This window comes from Zerene cesonia, chromosome 15 (assembly GCF_012273895.1).
Source record: "Zerene cesonia ecotype Mississippi chromosome 15, Zerene_cesonia_1.1, whole genome shotgun sequence".
Lineage (NCBI taxonomy): Eukaryota > Metazoa > Arthropoda > Insecta > Lepidoptera > Pieridae > Zerene > Zerene cesonia.
Genome location: NC_052116.1, coordinates 3,800,988 through 3,822,245, shown reverse-complemented (window position 1 = coordinate 3,822,245; position 21,258 = coordinate 3,800,988). Strand labels below are relative to the sequence as shown.

The window sequence follows — 21,258 nt, the reverse complement described above, 5'->3', positions numbered from 1 at the left end:
AAAAGAGATTGTTAGGTTATAAAGAACTTTCTAACAATATCGCTATCAATGAAGCCGCATTCTCGTACATTGTATGAAAAGGTATTATAATACTTGCCACAGAAAGGTGAAGTTTTAACTACTTTGATACCGACACTGAAAGCTTTAGGGTGTTCGAGAGTAGAGTACTTCATAATACGGATGATGTTTTAGAAATATCGGAATGAAGTTATTATTTTCTTTGCATCTATATTTTGTGGTAATTTCAGTTTTTTATAACAACATACATAGTTGGTTTATTTTATCAAGAGCTTGCAATCAAACTAAACGAAGCTTGAATTTTACTCTAAACAAAAATTTTTTTGGTTAACGTTGTAATAATTCTATATATTATGGCTCATATAACTTATAATATGTATATCATAATATGAAATGTTGATACACTTCAATCTTTGTCGTCATTTTAACATACGTTTTAATTTGCCTCAAAGCCCCTCTGACTCTAAAAGACGAATTTATCAAGCTTAAACTCGTCATTAATTCATCAGCCGTTTACTTACAGTATACAGTATATATACATGCAAACATATAAAACGTAACGCTCCTGGCACAGTGAATAAAACTTCAGAATTTATAGTTCTTAAATAAAAACGTAATCAAATAAATGTACATAAATTTAAAGTTCAGTTCCTCCATTATTGATTGCTAATGACTCATCCAATCAAGACATCTCAATCAGTATACAGTTCCACATGTAATCTATTAATAGAGCTACGCCAATGTACATGATAAAAAAACCAGAAACTGTTGCCAATTTGCACGCTCGAGCAACCAATATAATCCATTACATACAGAAACTGGCCATAGAATGGTTTTATATATTACTAACGACATAATTTTTTCGTCATCATGTCTTCTTTTTCTTTGTTTATATGACTTGCTTACTGAATTTCGTCGTAAATTCAATTTGGCCAACAGTAGTTTGTTCAGTTTTTATGTGAAAATCATCGTAAATATTCAAAGTTCAAGTGAAAGTTCAGAAAGAAACAATAGTAGATATGTTAATTTATACAAAACATTTAAAGTGAAGTCCCGTGTCCCCTAGTGGGGTATGGGGCAGATGATGTACATCTGTTTCACCGATCGATTTTCTTTACGGACAAGTAGGTGATCAGCCTTCTGTGTCCTGCCAGACCAAGACATTTTTTTTTTTGTGCGTCCCCACCGGGAATTGAACCCAGGACCCCTCGGTTCTACGCTCACGCGTTAACCACTGTACCAAGGAGGCGGTTATACAAAACATTTGGAATAGTTATTTCCTTTGAAGAAAACATGGAAACAATCAACATATATCTTCAGTGGAGTATAAAAGTTTATAAATACATTGTTTGTATGAATAATAATATTTATACTTAACGAACGTTATTCTACTAATATTATAAATGTGAAAGTTTGTAAGGATGTGTGTGTGTTTGTTGCTCTTTCACGCTCAAACTGCTGAACCGATTGCAATAAAATTTGGTGCGTAGACCGCTGGACAACTGGAATAACATATAGGTAACTTTTTATCCCGATATTCCTACGGGATACGGACTTACGCGTGTGAAGCCGCGGGGCGCAGCTAGTAGTAGAAAAAAAAAAACATTTCTGGGTAAAACAATTAAATCATTATAGAAAATGAACGCCCAACAGATGTAATAAATAAGCTTGCCGCAATTGAAACTAATACTATCCACACAGCTCTTAGATAAAAGAAATAAATTTAGTTAAGTACCCTTATCTTATGTTGTTTAAAGCTTGCTCTTCTTTTACCAATGGCAAGAAAACTATGCAATACTATATAAATAGGTATATCCCGTATTTATCTATATCTATATGATTAATAGCCATTCAATCCATCTTTCTTTAAAGTCTTAGCTGAAAACAATTGTGATAAAGAATAAAGATGTTTGTTTAAAAAATACAGAACTCAACTATATAAATTATAACTTTAGACCTAATTCAATTAAAGATTTCAATCACTGGATAGAACTGAATAATTTTATGTGCCTTAAATGTCTAAACATTTAATTAATGCGTTCCTTATACAGTAAAATATTATATTCAGAATAGCATAACTAATTCAAAATAGTTCCGAAGCAGGAAAACTAAATCCCAGTTTCGACATCGCATAAATTTGACGATTCGAAACGTGAAATACTTACGCTGAAAAGTTCAGAAGTAGTACTTTAACAACATTATATATTCAAAATCGAATAATTTATTCTTCTCAAAGGCAACAAATGTTTGATTTACTTTTTGAAATAGCGTATGAACTATTTGTGTGTTACGTACATACGGATGCAAGGATAGAATGACTTGTGCGTGAAGTAGTTCCAAAAAAATAAGATGTTAGACCATTACTCGTATTAACAATAAACAATTTGCTAAATGGAGGTTTTACTCATCTATATACTGTTTGAATATATATTAAGGCGTGTAATGTGAGTAAAAAGAGATAACGAAAATCTATCCATATAAAGACTACGTCATTTGTGCATTATATTTTGAAGACGTTCAATAAAATGGTATGCTATAAAAAAATACAAAAATTTTTATCACGTTGTTTGTATTATTGTTAAACTGAAAATGTTATATGCATATTTATATTCTTATCATAACGTTCAGATTCAGGCCAGAATAATAATTTACTTTCAATAGCGTCAATAAAATTAAATTATGCATTTAATATAATTGGCATAAATGACGTATGATCTTGACCTGCTTTAAAAAACCTTTTTACTTTAATGAGGCTTTATTTTGTAAATGCATACATTATGTGATTTATATCCCTACTAGTATTTTAAATTCAAAAATAAATCTATCTGTCTGTATGCCTGTCATTTCTTCTCTTCTAAGCAACTTGATCGATTGAGATTAAATTTGGTTTTTAGATTAGTTTTTATCTCAGAAATCTCACGGTAATGTAAACTGTGGAGAAAAACCGGGACTGCATCTTTCCCTATAAAAAAAGCGGGCGAAGCCCTGGGCGAATGGCTGGTTCATACTATAGCAGTTATAATAGATATATTTTTGGTACGTTGTATTGAATTTCTTTTCAATTTGGAATATACAGCTGTAAATAAGTAAACATATATAAAAATAAATAAAGAGTTATTTTTTATCTCTATTTTTATAAAATAATTCGTTCATAATTTTTTGAACACGCAATCCCTGGAACTGCTTATCCCAAACACATTATTAAAAAACTAAAACAATAAATTATTTCGATTCATTCACTCACTTCTAACTTTCTAACACACTTAGGATGACAGTTACTTATAATCCCAAATAATAAAAATAACTCTGTCAGTCTGTCTTTATCTTCTTTATACCTATTCTTTATTTATATTAAGCTAATTTGGTGCAAGATCCGTTAAAGACTTATGATTTGTCCCAGGAGGATGAGATTTATGCGGGTAAAACCCCGAATTTGTATATATTTGCGTTTGACTACTCGGGCCGCGCACGAAAAGCTATAATCTAATAATCTAATAAAATGCACATGCGTATTTAATATACACAATTTTTATATATACAAATTATAACATACAACATTTCACATTTCCAATCATGGGGCGGCAAATTATAACGAAAACATAAAAATTATTTGATAATTTAGAGGTCACTGACCTGGAACCCTGGTGTTATCATAATATCACCGTTTCCAATCAACGACGGTATCCTGTGATTTCGATGCACATAATACATTGTTATTTCTAATGATATTATTACTTCTATACGAATAAATCTTTAAATTGACGATAGATAACACTAATCTAGTACGATACAATACAAATCTAGTACCATAGAAAATGCATTGCGTCCTTTACGCATGCATTTTCTATTTCTCCATTTATTTACATGACGATATTTTGCGTGTATTTATGCTGTACGATAACTGTATTATAATATACACATAAATGAAAAAAATAATATTAGTATATATTTAATTTAATAACTTGCTAAGCATACAATATGAAAATGATCATTTATTCTGGGATAAAATAGCATTCGAAAAAAATGATAAAAGCTGTCACACCTGTTAAAAGCTTACAATTGCGGGCCGTGGCTTATCTGTTCTCGATTCGGTCGAATATTGATAACAAGCTAAAGTAGCACTTTATTATCAGCGACACTGATATAAATAACCCATGTGTCGTCTAATCTTGAAGTATTTGGTATATCACTGCATATCAATCAATATAATGAATTGATTATACAGTTTTATTAGCGTGTACTTAAATATTTGATATACGGTATTCGTTGGGGAAATGGCAGATACTCTTGATCGCTTATATTACTCGCTTTATTTCAAGAAAAATATAACATTAGCTAGTACTAACAAATATTCGGACTCAATCATTGATTTAATCAGTTATGTCTTCCAGAAACATTTTTGAATACCGAATAGCATAGCCAGCGTTATAAGATAGATTAATATTGACCATTTAACATTTACCTCGTTTTGTTTCTAGAGAAAAGACCCGAGTAACTGAAGCTACGTCGTTCTCTGTCTTTTAAAATCGTTTAGTGTAATTATATATTTTTAAAGAAATGAATCTACTTGAGTTTGATTTTACACGAGTATTAGACATTTAGAAATTAAAGACTTTTTAATGGAACTCCGTGACCACGCTCGCTGTAAAGTATTCGAAACGTCGACTTAATAATATAATGAATAAATCGCGTTTAAAATCCGATAAAAAGTCTTGAATTTCTAAATCTACTTGAGTTTCGGATTACATCTTATTCATGTATTGTTTTTTAATGTTTATGTACAAGCAGTACTGAAGTGTTTATTCTAGAATCTTGTTTACCTACTATACAATATTTCTTGTAACTATTGTAATCTCTAATTGTAATTTATAAACTCATCAAAGAAAGAAGCTATAAATCAACTTGCACAAAGTTTTTCCTACCTAAGTTTACCTAAAATCGCATTTAAAACATAGCTTCGTTAATTGTAAATAAAGTAAAAGCCTTTGAAAAATACAGAAAGAGTGATTCAAAGAGCGCGCTAAAGGGAAATGAAAAAATACTCGCGCAATACCATTCGTGGAATTCCCTTTTTCAGTTTTTACGTGTACAATGAAGTAGCTGTACCCGCTTGGTTGAAATTGTGGAGTATATTCCTGTGCCTTTTATCCAATCACTCATTTCAAATGTCATATGGAAGATGGCAAATGAAAATTGACGCAATTCTTGAATTTGTTTATTTTTTTTAGTCACGGAGAAAATTTATTTTCTACTAAAATTGCGCGCACTGAGGCGTATGCAATTTAGCACACAGTTAAAATACAAACTTGTTGCTTTAAATAAATAATACATAAAAATACGTTAAATAAATCGATAAGACCTGGTGACAATTTCACTTGGTCCCATCTAGTTCTAACAAAGGATAAAGCGTTCTATCGAAAAATGGGTTTTAACAGTAAAATACAATATATACCTTTGTGACGGTTATAGTCAAATACCAAGCTAGTTTGCATGAATGTGTTTTCTGTAGTTGTTTAATATTTAATAGGGAACATTTACACGCGCAAGCGTACAGATCCAACAAACTCTAACGTACAGAATTCATAATTCAAAAATGTTTTTTTTTTCTTTACAAACGTCAAAATTTTTAATACACATGTGTTGCATTACGCTTTTATATTATTAAATTATATATAACCTCTTACAGTTTATCCAAAGAACAAAATCTTTTAGCGTCAACCTACAAAACGACTGCTATCAGAAACGTATAAAATAAACATACGTTGACTAATGGGATTTCTTTCCACTTGAACCACATTTTTTTCAACACATTGTCATTTTAAAATAGATGGCTGCCTCGGTTAAAAAGTTTTTATTAGATAAGGTATATTGGTATTCTGTCTTGGCTGGTACGCTGTGTTCGGGTTTACAGTTATTTTACAATTTCCTATGTTCCCACATACACCACTGATGTCATTAGATGAAATATCCAAAAGTTTCATTGAAGATGAAGTCATGATATATTTAAAGGATTGAAATATTTTTGTGCTGTTTAATCTTACAAAGTGACACTTTGTTAATGATTAGTAAGTACGCGAAGATTTTTAAGTTAAATATGTAAAAAGTGAATAGGTATTTAATAATAATAAGAAAATATCTTTCGTAAGAAGTTTCTAACCGAATTTTTTGAAGCACTGATTAGCTATTTGATATACATTTAGCTTGGAATATAAAACACTATTTTTAAATTTTAAAGCGACTCAGTTTCAGAAAGTTTTAAAGATTTTTTTTATCGGATTGCTAATTGAAAAAGGCCATAAATTTAGAATTTATTCACGGCACGGACTGGTTTTCTGTGATTTGAAAAAAATCGTGTTTTACTTTAAAATGTTTTCGAAAGTTTTCTTCGAGTTTGGCGTGGTAGAAAAACAAATTACACTATTATCGTCTCCATACCTAAGTAGAAAACTAAATGACTAGATATAATTTATTTTGTAACACATAGTAGCACACATCAATAATAATTCAAAAATATAATTATGACATTATAAACCATAAATTGAGGAAACACAAATCACCAATAACTTTATATCATTTGAAAACAAATAAATTACAAAGCGCAATACCAGCTCTATTTGTCTCCACGCCATTATTTTTGCAATATTATAGTCGCCAATGAAAGATGTTATAAAGATTCAAAGAACCTTTATTAATCTTTCTTCTAGCTTCTATTTTTATTGCTTGTGTGTTAATGTAATTATATATTGTGTGTGCTGAAACCGAAATGAAAAAATTTATAGTTTCTTATGTAACAGCTGAGTATCTTGGACAATTTCGGTAATTTGTAACACTATATGTTGTTGTGGAATGACAACATTACGCATGATGTCTGACATGTACCAGATTAACTTAGATTTTTGCATTTTTTGGGTGAAAACAATGATAGAATTTACAATATACTAAGAATATTGAAAAAAGGTTCTATTATAGTACTTATATATTATCTACTTTAGGTGATAATTTTGCAGTTACACGACGAATGTTTTGCTACATGATATAAGGTTGGTGAGCATTTATTCAACGCATCAGCTTTAATTAAACCATGAATAGTCTCATAAATATTTGTTCTCAGAAATTCTTGAATAAGAAAGTCATGAAAATCCACAAGCAAAAAAACGATTTTCTGTCATTTATAATCCATTAACAGAAAATAAAATGAATGAGTATGAAAGTTCTTGTATGAAATCGAAAACATCATCTAATGTACAACGTATGAATGTTATGCTGGGTTGCCCGCACTAATATACAAAAAAACCCTAATGCGGTTCTCTTATCGTATGAAATACGACTAAGGTGATTTCCCAAGGAAAGCGTGTTTCATTTGTACTATTACGATTTCTTAAAATATAAACAAGTAAAACTGTTTTTTTAGAATAATAGAATAAAGTGATTTATGTACTTATATTGATACATAAAAGAACAATTTAATTTTTAGTTACATTAAAGCGCTATACACTTAAAAACATTCGAAATCTTTTGTGATACCACATTGATCCTTTCAAGTTATTAATAGCTAATTACTCTCGTCCCAGTACGTGACTCTGAGACAGCTAGAAGGGGTTCAATATTGTGGCAAGCCATGTGTAAACAGGCCTGAGGCGTCACCGTCGCCAGGCGTCTCGACGCCTTATCACCGCCTTAGACGTGAATAAATAAAACAATATTGACCCCCGAGTACTTATTATTTAAGTGCTTTTTGCCCAGAGCTCGTGGATGTGGAATTTGAATTAAACGTATGTTGTCTTATTGGCTGTGGCATGCAACTCTGCTGTCACTAGACTATTTGCTTTAAATTCTTATATTTATAGAAGGTTATTTTACCTACTCTTTATTTTCAATTGTATTGTTCTCGTTCAGCCCGATGCTGAATTTTCTAATTTTCAACCGACGTCATAAAAAAGGAGGAGGTTGTTATTTCGAGTGTATTTTTTGTGTACGTACCCTCAAAACTTTTTACTGGGTGGACCGATTTCCATGATTCTTAATTTTTTTAAAAGCTAGTTAGTTCCTACCAGCTGGTTACGTTTAAAATTGGGCTATTTCTGACAATTTGAAGACGGCTCAGTATTTTTCTTAATAATTTAGTTTATATTTTAATCCAATTAGTTTTGTATTGAAACGAAATAAATATTACGAAGCTTTCATCTTATTTTAATGCGGAGAACTAATTAAAAAAACCTCGTACTGTTTTACGTTGCGTTACGAGCAATAGTTATACAAGACCGTTCGAAATCTCACCCTGCAAATTAATATTATTGATTTCTCCTACAAGCACAAAGTCACGTGTATCGCTCCTATTAATACAAAGTAATTGAAACTTAGTCGTCCGAAGAGCGCGTAACTGTTACGAATATGCGCAACCGTCTAAGAAATTAGTTTGCGCTGTCTTATATTTAGATGTAGCGTAGTTATCGTCATTTTACTGTTTCCGAGCTTAGATTTTATTATCGTTTACGTTGCCTGCTTCACAATAAATACGAAATATCATGTAATAAACCTAGGGTGACGTTTCCGTTGTTTGCCTGTTATTGTAGATTTTCCGCAAATTTTCCAGTGGAGTAAGTACATAATATATTTAACACTCTTCTCTCTGTTGACAAAATTGCTTTATATTCATCAATCCAGAACTTTCTTCGGTCAAAAGAAAGATCCATAGATGAGTCTTAGACAATTTTAATGGGGAAATGTTGTAAGTTTATATCAAATTACTAGCTGCGCCCAGCGGTTTCACCCGCGTAAGGCCGTATCGTATATTTCTTATTATTCCAGTTGCCGAGCTTCTACGTACCAAATTTCATTGCAATCGGTTCAATAGTTTTTGTGTGAAAGAGTAACAAACATACACACATCCTTACAAACTTTCGCATTTATCTTAGTAGGATGTTTGGAGAGATTTTGTGAACTACAGCATAACTTCGGTTTTACAATGATTTTCCGTTCTGTTATTGATGTAAAGAAGCATATTATTTTCTGTTTGAATACATACCGAATGCCATATAATTTTAAACGATCAAAATATACATATTTAATGCGAAAAAATGTGCAAATACAAATACTCTTTAAGAATCATCATCATACCTGCTTCGCCACGTTTAACTATAATTCATAGAAAACAAAAGATAATGTCCAAAGCTTGATGATCCTATGATACATATAAACGATGAACGTTGAAATGCATAAAAACACATCGTGAATACCTATAATATATATCCCTAAAATGCGGTGTTATTACCTAATTATCAACCTTACTATATCTTACATCAGCTGTCCGATTATACCTAACAATGTAGGTAGTTTGTTAATTTAGCTTGGTAATTTTAGATAGACATAATACGCCGACGAGCTAACATCATCCTATCTGGTAATTAAGTGGTGGTTTCATGTACTAGTTGCATAATAACTAAGCTTGCAGGTGAAATGTTATTAGCGATATAGGAGATCCGTTGATTTAAACATTCATTTAATTTTTTTAATTGTGTAGTTATCATTTTAAAGTAAATAGAAATAAATACACTTTTATGCCTTTAATAAATCTTATATGTAATTTTAAATAAAAAAGCAGCAATAATAACAAAAAGATGACCCCGTTAGCAAACATCAATTATTTTAAAATGTCCAGTTAAGCATATGTTTTCTATAATATGGACGAATGTATCTAATTGAACGCAACCAGTTATTTCTTGAATTTCTTAACTCTTTCTAAGCACTTACAATATTGACAATAAAGGAAACCATTACGATAGGTAAAAATATTCAATGTAGCTATTCAAATATGTGTAACTTAGATTATATTTTCGCTTGATAATATGGTGCATTTCAATATTCATATTTTATCTGCCCTTAAAAAGCTCTGCCATGTTCTGCAAATTATATTAAATATTGATAATTACTTTAAGGATCCGCAGCAGAGTAATTCAAAAATGAACTCTATTCTCTGCAGCTATGTTACATTGTACAAAAATGATTGCTATAACCCAGACCTCAGTTAATGTATATTTATTGAAGCCTTTACTCTCAAGCAGTATTCCATAACGACTACTCAGGATATTAAACAACGCGACTACAGCACTTATTAGTATGAAGCGTAAAACCGTGACGTCAACCTTCATGCAAAGTGAGCCAAGGAAACTTTACATGTAAAAGTGCTTTTCTGTAATCATAGTATTATACTTCTTTGTTATTAGATTTTTATAGGTAGAGCACTCCGGGGTTACTGTCCGTGAATCAATTTAAAATAATAGTAAATTTATACCAATTTGAACACTATGTGTAAAGATTTAAAGTTGTTTTACTTTTACTTATATAATATTATTCATTATAAGGAGCTTGTTGTTCTAACAAACACTCTCAGTACATTACATATTATAAATTGTCGCTTTCTCTGTTTGTCCCTATGTATCTGTGTGTGCTTAAATATTTAAAACTACGCAACGAATTTCCATTTTTTTAATAGATAGTGTGATATTTATAATAACATCTATTAAACTATTTCGATTTAACGCGCGCAAAACCCCGGGCAATAGCTAGTTATAGATAAATGTAACTTGTATGTTGCAGTAATGAACTTCATAATTCCATGTATTTTTCTTATCTTAAATAAAGCTTGAAAACAAAAGAAAGGCAATGTAAGCACGATATTATTTCCTATCCTGTATATGTATACTATATTGTATGTATATTATATTTAGTACAAATCTGGATGCAATTGGCGAACGTCTAAAGCCCATAAACTACATTGTGTTTACAAACTATATTTAATTGAAGCGTTGAATATGTGCGAATTAGACGCATCAATGTAGTAGTACTTGGCGATTTTAAATATATATGCGTATACTATCTAGCTATTTGATTGTAACAAATGCTTCTAGCTAAACGTATCAGACTTAAATTATTGGAACAATTAACATAATCATCATCATCAGCCCATATTTGTCCCCACTACAGCAACATAAACAGACAATCCTATGAGAATTATAAAAAAAGTGAAGTGATGAAAAGAGCTAGGAAATATAGCCCACATAAATAACTAACAAGTTTCGTCACTAATTTAATACATTAGCCCTTAATTAATGAAGGAAAATAAAAATAGACTTCGAACGATAATTTTAATGTGAATCGAATTCAGAAGAGTATTCAGGCTTAATTAAGAGTTTCATTTCAAGAATATTAAAATATTTTTGGATCCACGACACGTAACGTTCCAAAGAACAAAAGAACTGGAGATGGATGCGACGCGAGCTGTCACTGTTAAATACAAAAATCTTACAATTTCAGTAACTGCACATTTAAAATTGGAACGGGAACGTTCTACATTTAAAATAAGTAAAAAAAAGAAACTAGCGTATCTTTAGAGAGAATATGCTAATGTAAAAAAGATAATCGGAAAAATAAAATGGTAAATTAGATCCAATTTAATGTTGTTACTATTAAATTTAATGAACGATGTATGTGAGTGGTTATCGATTGAATATATTCGAAAAGTTTATAATTAATCCTTATCGTTACTCCAAATATAGATTTTTTTTTGTGTATATTCACTGGGTCAAAATTTATTGCAAAACAACATTTGCTGAGACAGCTAGTAACGGAATAATGAAGAATCGATACGCGAAATAACTTGTGTAACGTACGGAGACACGAGAATTTTTATACGCTGTGATAAAGTCACTTCGTATAAGAAAATTTTTTGACTTTTATTAAATAAATAAAATTTATGTTAATTTTTCTTCAATCGCGTATCAAGCAAGGCAAGTTGTTAAGATAGGGAGCGAGAACAGAAAGCTTGTTTTATATGTATTAAGATATGTCAGATAGTCTAAATAAAACTAATTGTATGTATTCTAAAATAGGTTTATATCATATAAAATTCTCTGTGAATCCCGTATAATATTCGTCTAATTTATATTAATGAGTTTCGTACTTATTGAATAAATGTTATGAGCACGATCTATAAATTCCTTTGATATTGCGAGATGATATCGCTTTATTATTCAAGGGATACACTAGAGCAATGTAGATGTTGTTCTAGGTAAGGGAAGTAATAATAGAAAAATGTCCAAGAACAAATGCGTGTGTCGTGACCAGGAAAATATCAAAAAATTCCCACGATACTCTCATTTCTCATTTTTATCGCCCATGAGCGCATGGAATTGAAATTGCGGCATCAGTATTAATACCACATTTGCGATTCAAATTTCTATGATAATAGATAGAAATATGAAAGTAATTTCGTAATCTCATATATGAAATACTAGCTGCGCCCGCGGTTTCACCCGTTAAGTCCGTATCCCGTAGGAATATCGGGATAAAAAGTTGCCTATATGTTATTCCAGTTGTCCAGCTGTCTACGTGAGAGTCACAAAGTCAACGTGATTACATGACAAATATAATATAATATCCTACTAATATTATAAATGCGATAGTTTGTGAGGATGTGTGTATGTTTGTTACTCTTTCACGCAAAACGCTACAGAACCGATTGCAATGAAATTTGGTACGTAGACAGCTGAACAATTGGAATAACATATAGGCAACTTTATATCCCGATATCTCTACGGGATACGGATTTACACGCGTGAAACCGCGGAGCGCAGCTTGTAGCTATATAAATTTTCAATAAAGTCCTAATTAACTCATCTAAAATAATAATTATATATTCGCAACTGTTCAATAAATCAGTAAGCAAATTTCTATCTTCCGGTACTCGTCGGTCCTTTGTTAAGATTTCGAAACTAATTAAGAATTCAGTCCTATTGGACAGTTGGGAATTACTTGGGCTTCTATGTGAAATCGTTAATAAGTTTCGAATTTTGGTTTAAATATGTAAGAAGTATATCATTAGTACTAGTTCTATGACCACTGTATAGTATTAGTTATCAATTAATTATCTTAGGACCTTTTAAAATGATCTTTTTTATATAATAAGAGTTAGTCTTTGTGTATTATGAAGTCTTGAAGTGTATCATCAAATCTTGAAGTTACCACTTGCAATACTTTCTAATTTAAATAAAAATTTCCAATTCAAATTTCGTAATAATTATGTATGTGTTATACTTATAGAAAACCTTCGAAATTTATAATGTTATGTCATCCATGCATATATTACATAAAAATGTCAAATTGTAGAAGTCCTACAAATATTAAGTTTAATTATAGCGGCACGCAATCGCAAAGATTTTGTCTTTGAATATGTTACTATGAAATCAATATTCGACCCAACTACCCTCACTTTATTAATATTCATACTGTGATTTACTGCCAAGATCTCGATTAAGCAGTTATGTAAAATCAGTTATCGTAGCTAATGAGTTATCGTTTATTTAATTGAATTCACAACAGCCAACTTCAATTTCTATTAACGATTTATAGAACTATTTATTTTCAGGACACAATCATGGAAACGGACAAAATGTCCACTGCGTCGTCTGTGGGCGCTGAGCGGCGGCCGCTGCTGCAGGCCCTGGTAATTGAGAGGCGTATACTCTTCGGATGCACAATCCTGGTGGGATTGTGCACTTTTGTGTGGATATCTGCTGTGTGCACTGAGAAGTGGGTTCATATTACGAGTACCAATGGTAAGTTGAACTTTTAACACTCATATCACTAAATTGCATAAAATTTGTATACAATCATAACCATAAGTAAGAAAATAATTCAATCTCTCTCTTTCAAAGCTAAGTTGGCCTAATGTGATGACTACGAAAGGCACATTATTACTGCAAATAAAATTTTAATCTTAAATATCTTATATTTCCCAACACATTGCCCTAACGAAGCAAAACTAATTGATGCGTTGAATTATTATTACCTACATCAGCTTTCACTGGTTCGTTGCCAAAGATAGCCCAGACAGGATCCATATCTCAAGATATCACTCACTTGATATCATCCGTAACAATTAATTTTGTGTCAAAATTACATGCCACAAGTTAAGGTTTCGGTTGTATCTTGTTGGCATTGTTTTAATTATTATAGCCGTAGCCAATTTTATTATATTCTTTCATCGTAATCATTCAAAGAAGATTTGATCACATAGTTTCTTTCATAACGTCTATTATATATGAAATCGAAAAATAATAAAAAACGTTTTGTTTAAGCACACAACATGAGCTAAAATTGAGCATTATAATGCCTTAAAGTATATAATCCCCTGATGTAAAAAAAAATTATATGTCTCAGTAGATAGCTTATTTGAAACTTAGTGCTTCAGATTTGTCAGGAAAGAAAAAATCACAAAGATTATTTTACGATTAAAACCATGTTACTACATATATAGCAATCATTCTGATAGAATTTTTCTCATTTTCCTCTATTTGATTTTACGCGAGTATTATACATTTGGAAAATTAATAAAGAATAAAGAGAGTTTGAAGGATTATTTCCAACAAATATAATAGAGACACTTTTCGTGAAACAGACAGACAGCTCTAAATAGATATTTGCAATTTCATATTAAGAAGATTCTCTGTTAATATGCGAATGACTTAGTTGGTGCTTCCTAGTATATTCAATTATTCCCAATGTCGCATTATAATGACATTTTCCAATAAAACGTATGTTCTGTCCGGTAAACATATAATCAATTAACTATCGGCTTCGCTAGCTAACTAATTAATTTACATTAATTGTTAATTACACTTGACATTATCGCCATTGCGAGCTAAATTAGGGTTTAGAATAGTATAATTGAATTCATAAGAATCTGCATTTTGTTTTTCTAACTTGTAGGACAACATTAAAATCTATACTTGATAACACAAAATTGAAGACCTAGTTTATTTGGACGTGCTAGTCTCAGGACCAATTTGACCGATAAAAAAAATATTTCACCGATGAATGTAAGCCTATCCCGTAGTACATATATAGAATATATATATGCTATATATGTACCACGGATCAAACCGGGGTGAACAGCTTTTAGGAAATTGATGTAAAGAATAATAATATGTTACCATAGCAACAAATAATACCTACAACAAATGTCGTCACCGTGAAATTTACTGGTTTCACCAACGTGCCTCACAAAAGCCTCACAAATCTTACTATGTAGATTGCTGAATTTCATAGACTGTGTTATTTATTAGACTAGCCCTGCTCTAGTCCTGGACTATTTCTCACTCGAAATAAGACCGACGAGTTGTGGAATTTTGCACGTATAATTTTTAGGTAAATATATAGAAGTTTGTTGAGTTTGTAAATTGGAATAAACACAAAATTTATTCAGTGGGAAAATATCCAACCACGATAAAAGAACTTACTAATTGATAGCTCAGAGCGGAACCTTGATCGATCGCGTCACTTCCTTTTAATCACATCCACTTACACTTCTATCATCGTAAATTGGAACGGAATCCGATCACCTCTCAATTATTAGTGCCCCAGTTTTATCGGCATCCTGGGGTTTATTTGTCTAACTTGGAAACAGAAAAACGGTTATGTATAAATTACCTGTATCAATATTAAAAAAGTATTTTAATGTTTTATGAATCAGCAGAGTTCTATCCTCTTTCAGTTCAAAATGAAATTCAGTTATTAGGACTGCGGACATACTAAAGGTCTTAAATTTCATTTCATTACGAAGTAACTTCAATCTAGTAAATGCTCACTATCTGACTATACCTAAATAATCCTACTAATATTATAAATGCGGGAGTTTGTTACGATGTGTGTGTGTGTTTGTTGCTCTTTCACGCAAAAACTACTGAACCGATTGCAATGAAATTTGGTACGTAGATAGTTGGACAACTGGAATAACATATAGGCAACTTTTCATTCCGATATTCCTACGCGATACGGACTTACGCGGGTAAAACCACGTGGCGCAGCTAGTAGGATATAGATATAAGCTCGATTAAGGGAAGGAAAGGTTTCATATATCGAGAATGGATAACATAGTTTGATCAAGTTTTATAAAAAAATTACATCGAAAATACAAAGACAAATTTTTGTAAAAGTGGTACATACTGCTTGTGCTGTCAGATAATGCAAATCCTCATCTCGTGTTAACGGGATGACGCACTTTCATCATTACTACTGTTTTTGTACTAACCTATTATCACCATGTAAAAGTCTTAATGATTTAATAAATATTAATATTAGGTGTATGTAAATATTACCCTGGTAAATCATTAAATATTAGTCGGTACTTGAGTAGCTGATTACATGACTCCATGTACACTTTGCGATAGATTAATTTACTTGCCAAAATACACCTTTTTAATTGGCATGTAGACATTGATATTAAAATCAGTAGAAGTAATTTGGAATTATAATCAAGTAATTTCACTAATAAAGTGTCATGGCCCTGTCAAATCTTCTGAATTTATATGAGCACAGACTTGTTGACGCCGCAATAAAATCGCACGCACTGGCTTATTAATAATTATAAGTGTATGGCACTCGGGTCGATGTCCGTCGGTCTATTTCGGTTCCGTACGAAAAGCGTAAATTATTTGGATATCACAAATGAGCTGCATTGTTTCGGAAGCTGTATATTATGGTATATAGAGAATATGGTATTGGTATAAACCGAATCGAAGTTTCTTATTTTGTTAAATAGTTTGATTCTATTTAAACTCTCCTTAATTGTATTTCAAATATCTATCAGACCCGGATAAGTACGAGGTAATAGGGATGTTAGTGAGCAATCCTAGATCAAAAAACTCACCCATGGATTGTTTTAGCGATCCGTTTTTTGAGAAAAGTGTGTCAATGGCTAATCGAAGGATTGTTCTTGTATATTAGTAATTAGGTACCAATCCATAATATTATATATAATACAGTTTTCTAATGCCGAAAGAATTTTTCTATTTGGCTTGTGTTAATTTGATGCAGACAAAACAAAAAAAAAACCTTTAATTGCCATATTCCAGGAAAGCTAATAGATATAACTGGCATAGGAAACTCATTAAAATTCCAAAGCAGTCATGTTTTCCAAACACCTGCAGTCTAGACTTTACTTTTGATGTTACGAACATTTATTTAAATTCTTGCTTAATTCCTGTAATTCCTATATATTTAAGCATCATTTGTAAGCCGTAATAAAATTTGGTGCCAATTTCTCATTCATAAACATTAAATTCTTCGCATTATTCAACTGCGCTGTAGACCATACTTAACACTAATATTATAAATGTGAAAGTTTGTTTGTTTGGATGTTTGTCCATCAATCACACTGAAACTACTTGACGGATTTTGATGAATTTCTGATGAATGGATATACAGACAGGGTATGAACTGACTTTGATTATACGATACTTTTATCCCGATTAATTGCTCCCTTGGGATAAGACAGTTTCTTTTTTTACGTCGACTGGGAAGGGTAAGGAGAAAGAAATAGGCCTCCGGCTCACAGTTATCTTGTTATACGGGCGGAGCCGGGACGAGCGTCTAGTTATAGATTTACCAATACAAAAAAGCTTAACTTTGCTTCTTTTTCATAAACATGCTAATCCCACACTGCCACAGAAACCGGCGTGAGTAAGGGAGCCGGAGACCCGTTCTTCACCCTTCCCAGTCCATTCTTTCCTTCCAGTCATCAATCTTTACCTTGTCCCTTTCCCCTTAGAAGCGGACTGCGCTTTCAGAGGTACCTTTGCTAATGTTCATGAGTGACGGTCGCTTACTATACGGCGAATCACCCTTGCCCGCTCGAACATATAAAAAGTAATTAAATTCGGCATTAGGTACGTGATACCTGAGTGCTATAGGCAGTTTGTGTACCATGGGCGAAGCCAGGGACAGCGGACCGCTAGAATTTTATAAGATTGTTTAATATTAAAACGGATTAACAAGAAAAGATTTATTACGAAAACAGACAAGGAACTAGTGCCAAAATTGTTTAACACATTGGACAACTTAATTGTAAAATTTATATCAGTACCTATTTTCAACTAAATATAACTCATTCAAATTAGTTTATAGGTCGTTTAATAGCTTTGGTTTCGGAAAATTTATTAATGAGATGTCATGAAAAGTAAGAAAAGAAAGTGCTTAATAAAGTACCTAGCTTATTATTATTATTCCCGGGTAAATAATTGTAAAATATATTATTATAACTGTAACTTGTTTTCTTAAGGAAAATCTTCGTATCATTCACAAATTTCAAGTAAATTCATCAACTCTTAAACCCACCCCTAAAATGAAGCTCATATTATGAAAATAAAGTACTTATTTATAAATTGACTGAAAGTTGAAAAGTTTGACATCTACTTGTTGTAAATAAAGATGACGACGACGAACCGACGAACTCTATTTATTCCATTTCATAACAAACTCAAACTCGAACTTATTTTTTACTTATTTATGTAATCTTTTACAAGTGTTCGTGAATAATCATTAATTATTATGAAGCACACGGGAGGCACCAGCTTTTCAATAAAATTAGAATCATCAAAAAACGGTTTACCCAGTCAAAAGTTATGAAGTAACTAAACACAAAAAACAGTCGATTTAAGATCCTCCTTTTTCCTCTGGCTTCTTACTGGTACATAATTTATATTCTTTAATACTCAGGAATCACATATTTATCCAATTGTGATTTTATTTTCGTAATCGATCCATTCGTTTCTGAGATAATTGCATTCAAACAAACAAACGAACTCCTCAGCCTTATTTAGTATAAGCATAGATGTAAGAACAGTACATGCAACAATGATGAATCAGATATTATTGGAGATAAGTAATTACTCGATTAAATATTCACAAAAAAATGTTTAATAAAACCAATAACTCTTGCCGCCAACTGAATGCGAATAAAATTCTCGATTGTACTAGAATATACCTTAACTTGTACAATATCCTGTTCGGTTTCTTTGTGTTCTGGAAACAAATGCAATTGCGCCAAGAGTTTGTCGGTAGCTATTTCTAAAGGCAATACCGAAACTACTTCGGAAAGTAGATTTATTTAATTACAAAATGTAACTGGAACCTCTTTTTTCTTTTAAAGTGAAATGAAAGAAAATACTTTATACTCGTATTAACACATTTACAGATAATTATTATTTTATTATTAGTAGACTGTATCATGTATCTAATAAATAAAAACTTTTTGTTACTGACCTAAATGATGAAGTGTAAGCAATTATCATATCAGATTTTATGTGTGTTTGATTGTTTGTATTTCCTTCAGGTCGCAATGGTACGACTTTATACAGAGCATGGGGACAGTATTTTTACCGCTGTAATAAATCTTACGACACAAATCACCTTTGACCACGTGGGCGAAGCCGCGGAGAAAGCTAGTGACTGTAGTGACATAGTATAAAACGAGTCGCTTTCACTATCCCTATGTCCCTATCTATACTTAAATTTTTAAAACTGCGCAACAAATGTTTATGGTTTTTTTTAATAGGTAAAGTGATTCAAGAGCAATTCATTTATATGATCTATCTATTTAACTACTCCGAATTTAGCGCTTGCGAAGCCGCGGGCAAAGGATAGTTGTATATAAATCGTAATTAGATATGAATACAATAATTTATCATAATATTAAAAAAAAAACTGTAAAGAATTGCAATGATAACATATCACTGCTTTTAATTATCTAGAAATTGTATTTATTTGTTTTAAACCAAACACACGTTGCAAATGAATTATAACTGAACTTCATTGTACACAGAGTACCAATAGGTTTCACTGTAGTGGAGTTTTGAATTACAAAAATCTCAAATTTCCTTTATTTTCAGGGTTATACATACCTTCGAGAGGTGAATACTTTATGTGGAGTGATTCCGGAGTTTGGCAGATTTGTCGATATGTATTTCGTCCTAATTTAAACCCTGAAAAAGCCAATGTGACCACTACTCCCAGACCAATGGATCTCGGCATAACGGGACTGGTGGGGGAATATTATACAAGTAAGTTTATAATTCTGTATTTATAAGAAAAAATACTATGAGTGTAAATGGGCGATCTCTCGGGTTTTAGTCAACTTCTTACCATCTAGAGAGCAGTACAAAATACTATTATGTATAAACTCTCTTCGTTATAGAAATAAATAATAATTTAACCTGGAGTTATTAAAACGCGGACGCTATTTGCGAGACAAATCTCTCGTCTGTTGAAATAAAAACAAACGGATTCTGACAGAGCACGTGGAAGTATTATTATCTAAGAATTCTCTCGCTATTCCGTGGCGGATAAAAATATTAAAAACACGCAGCTACATTCTTTGTCATTTTCGTGAGATATTACAAATAGTGTTGATATATTTATCCTAATAATCTCATTCTCTTTATTTAGGTTGTTCACTATTTTTTTTAAACCTTATTATCTAATTGGTAACATGTTTTTACGAATTTTCTCACATTATAAGTTGAAAGAAACATAGCTTTCATGAAATAAAATTCTTCCACAACTTCCTGTTATTAAAACAAACATACGAGTTTATAAAACGAAGCCCTTACTAAAGGAGTCACTATAGTTTTACATTCCGATTCTTCATAGTAAAAGCGAAATTCCGTTTGGATATTTAGTAAAAACGTTGCTGAGTTAAATCCTTACAAATTTTACATGACTGAAAAATGTCAGTTTACATAACAGTTTGCATCAAACAAAAACATTGCATATGCACCCTAAAAATATTAACATTATTACGGGCAGGCGTTATAAACTCATATATCGTATTTATCACCGGACGACGGACAGTGGTCAACACATCGTTTTGTATACATTCACTAAGGTCATAAAAACGACCGAACATAATTACTAGCTACCGATAACGGACGTAGGTATATATAACCGCAGGCACAAGCGTTAGCGAGTTTATTTTTTCCTGAACCGCCTTCTGTTTTAGCTCACTCAGTAAGTCCATTAGCTCCCGCTGGTTTACTTTACTATAATAGCTATTTTCTTTTTTCTGAGAATGAAAATAGAATATCAAATAAACGTGGTTGTCTAAAATTGCTGTGCATTTCTTATTTTAACTATAGGGTACCGTGGAATCGCTGGAAATACTATTAAACTATTGAAGTAAAAGTTCTTGACTTTGAACGATTTATAGAAGTGAAACGGTAAAATATATTGAACTCATTGAAATACTCATATTTGCAATTGAAACGACTACATTACTTTATTTTTTTGTTCTAGTTTTTAATTTATTTACTGCTTTTTTTTTACATTTTTCTGTTTCTGTGTGGCCTTGTTATCAATAAATGTTTTTTTATTATTTTTGTTTTCATGTACTTCTATACATCTCGGGTT

General features: G+C 31.5%; 1 protein-coding gene across 1 annotated transcript in view; it reads left to right on the top strand.

Annotated features, from left to right (window-relative positions):
• Positions 1 to 21,258, top strand: part of LOC119832682 — a 36,722-nt gene that overhangs the window by 3,672 nt on the left and 11,792 nt on the right. Inside the window, exons 2-3 of the mRNA XM_038356394.1 lie at positions 13,442 to 13,631; positions 19,743 to 19,913. Of these exons, the coding sequence (XP_038212322.1) occupies positions 13,451 to 13,631; positions 19,743 to 19,913 (352 nt within the window). The 5' untranslated portion in view covers positions 13,442 to 13,450. The remainder of the gene's footprint in view (positions 1 to 13,441; positions 13,632 to 19,742; positions 19,914 to 21,258) is intronic.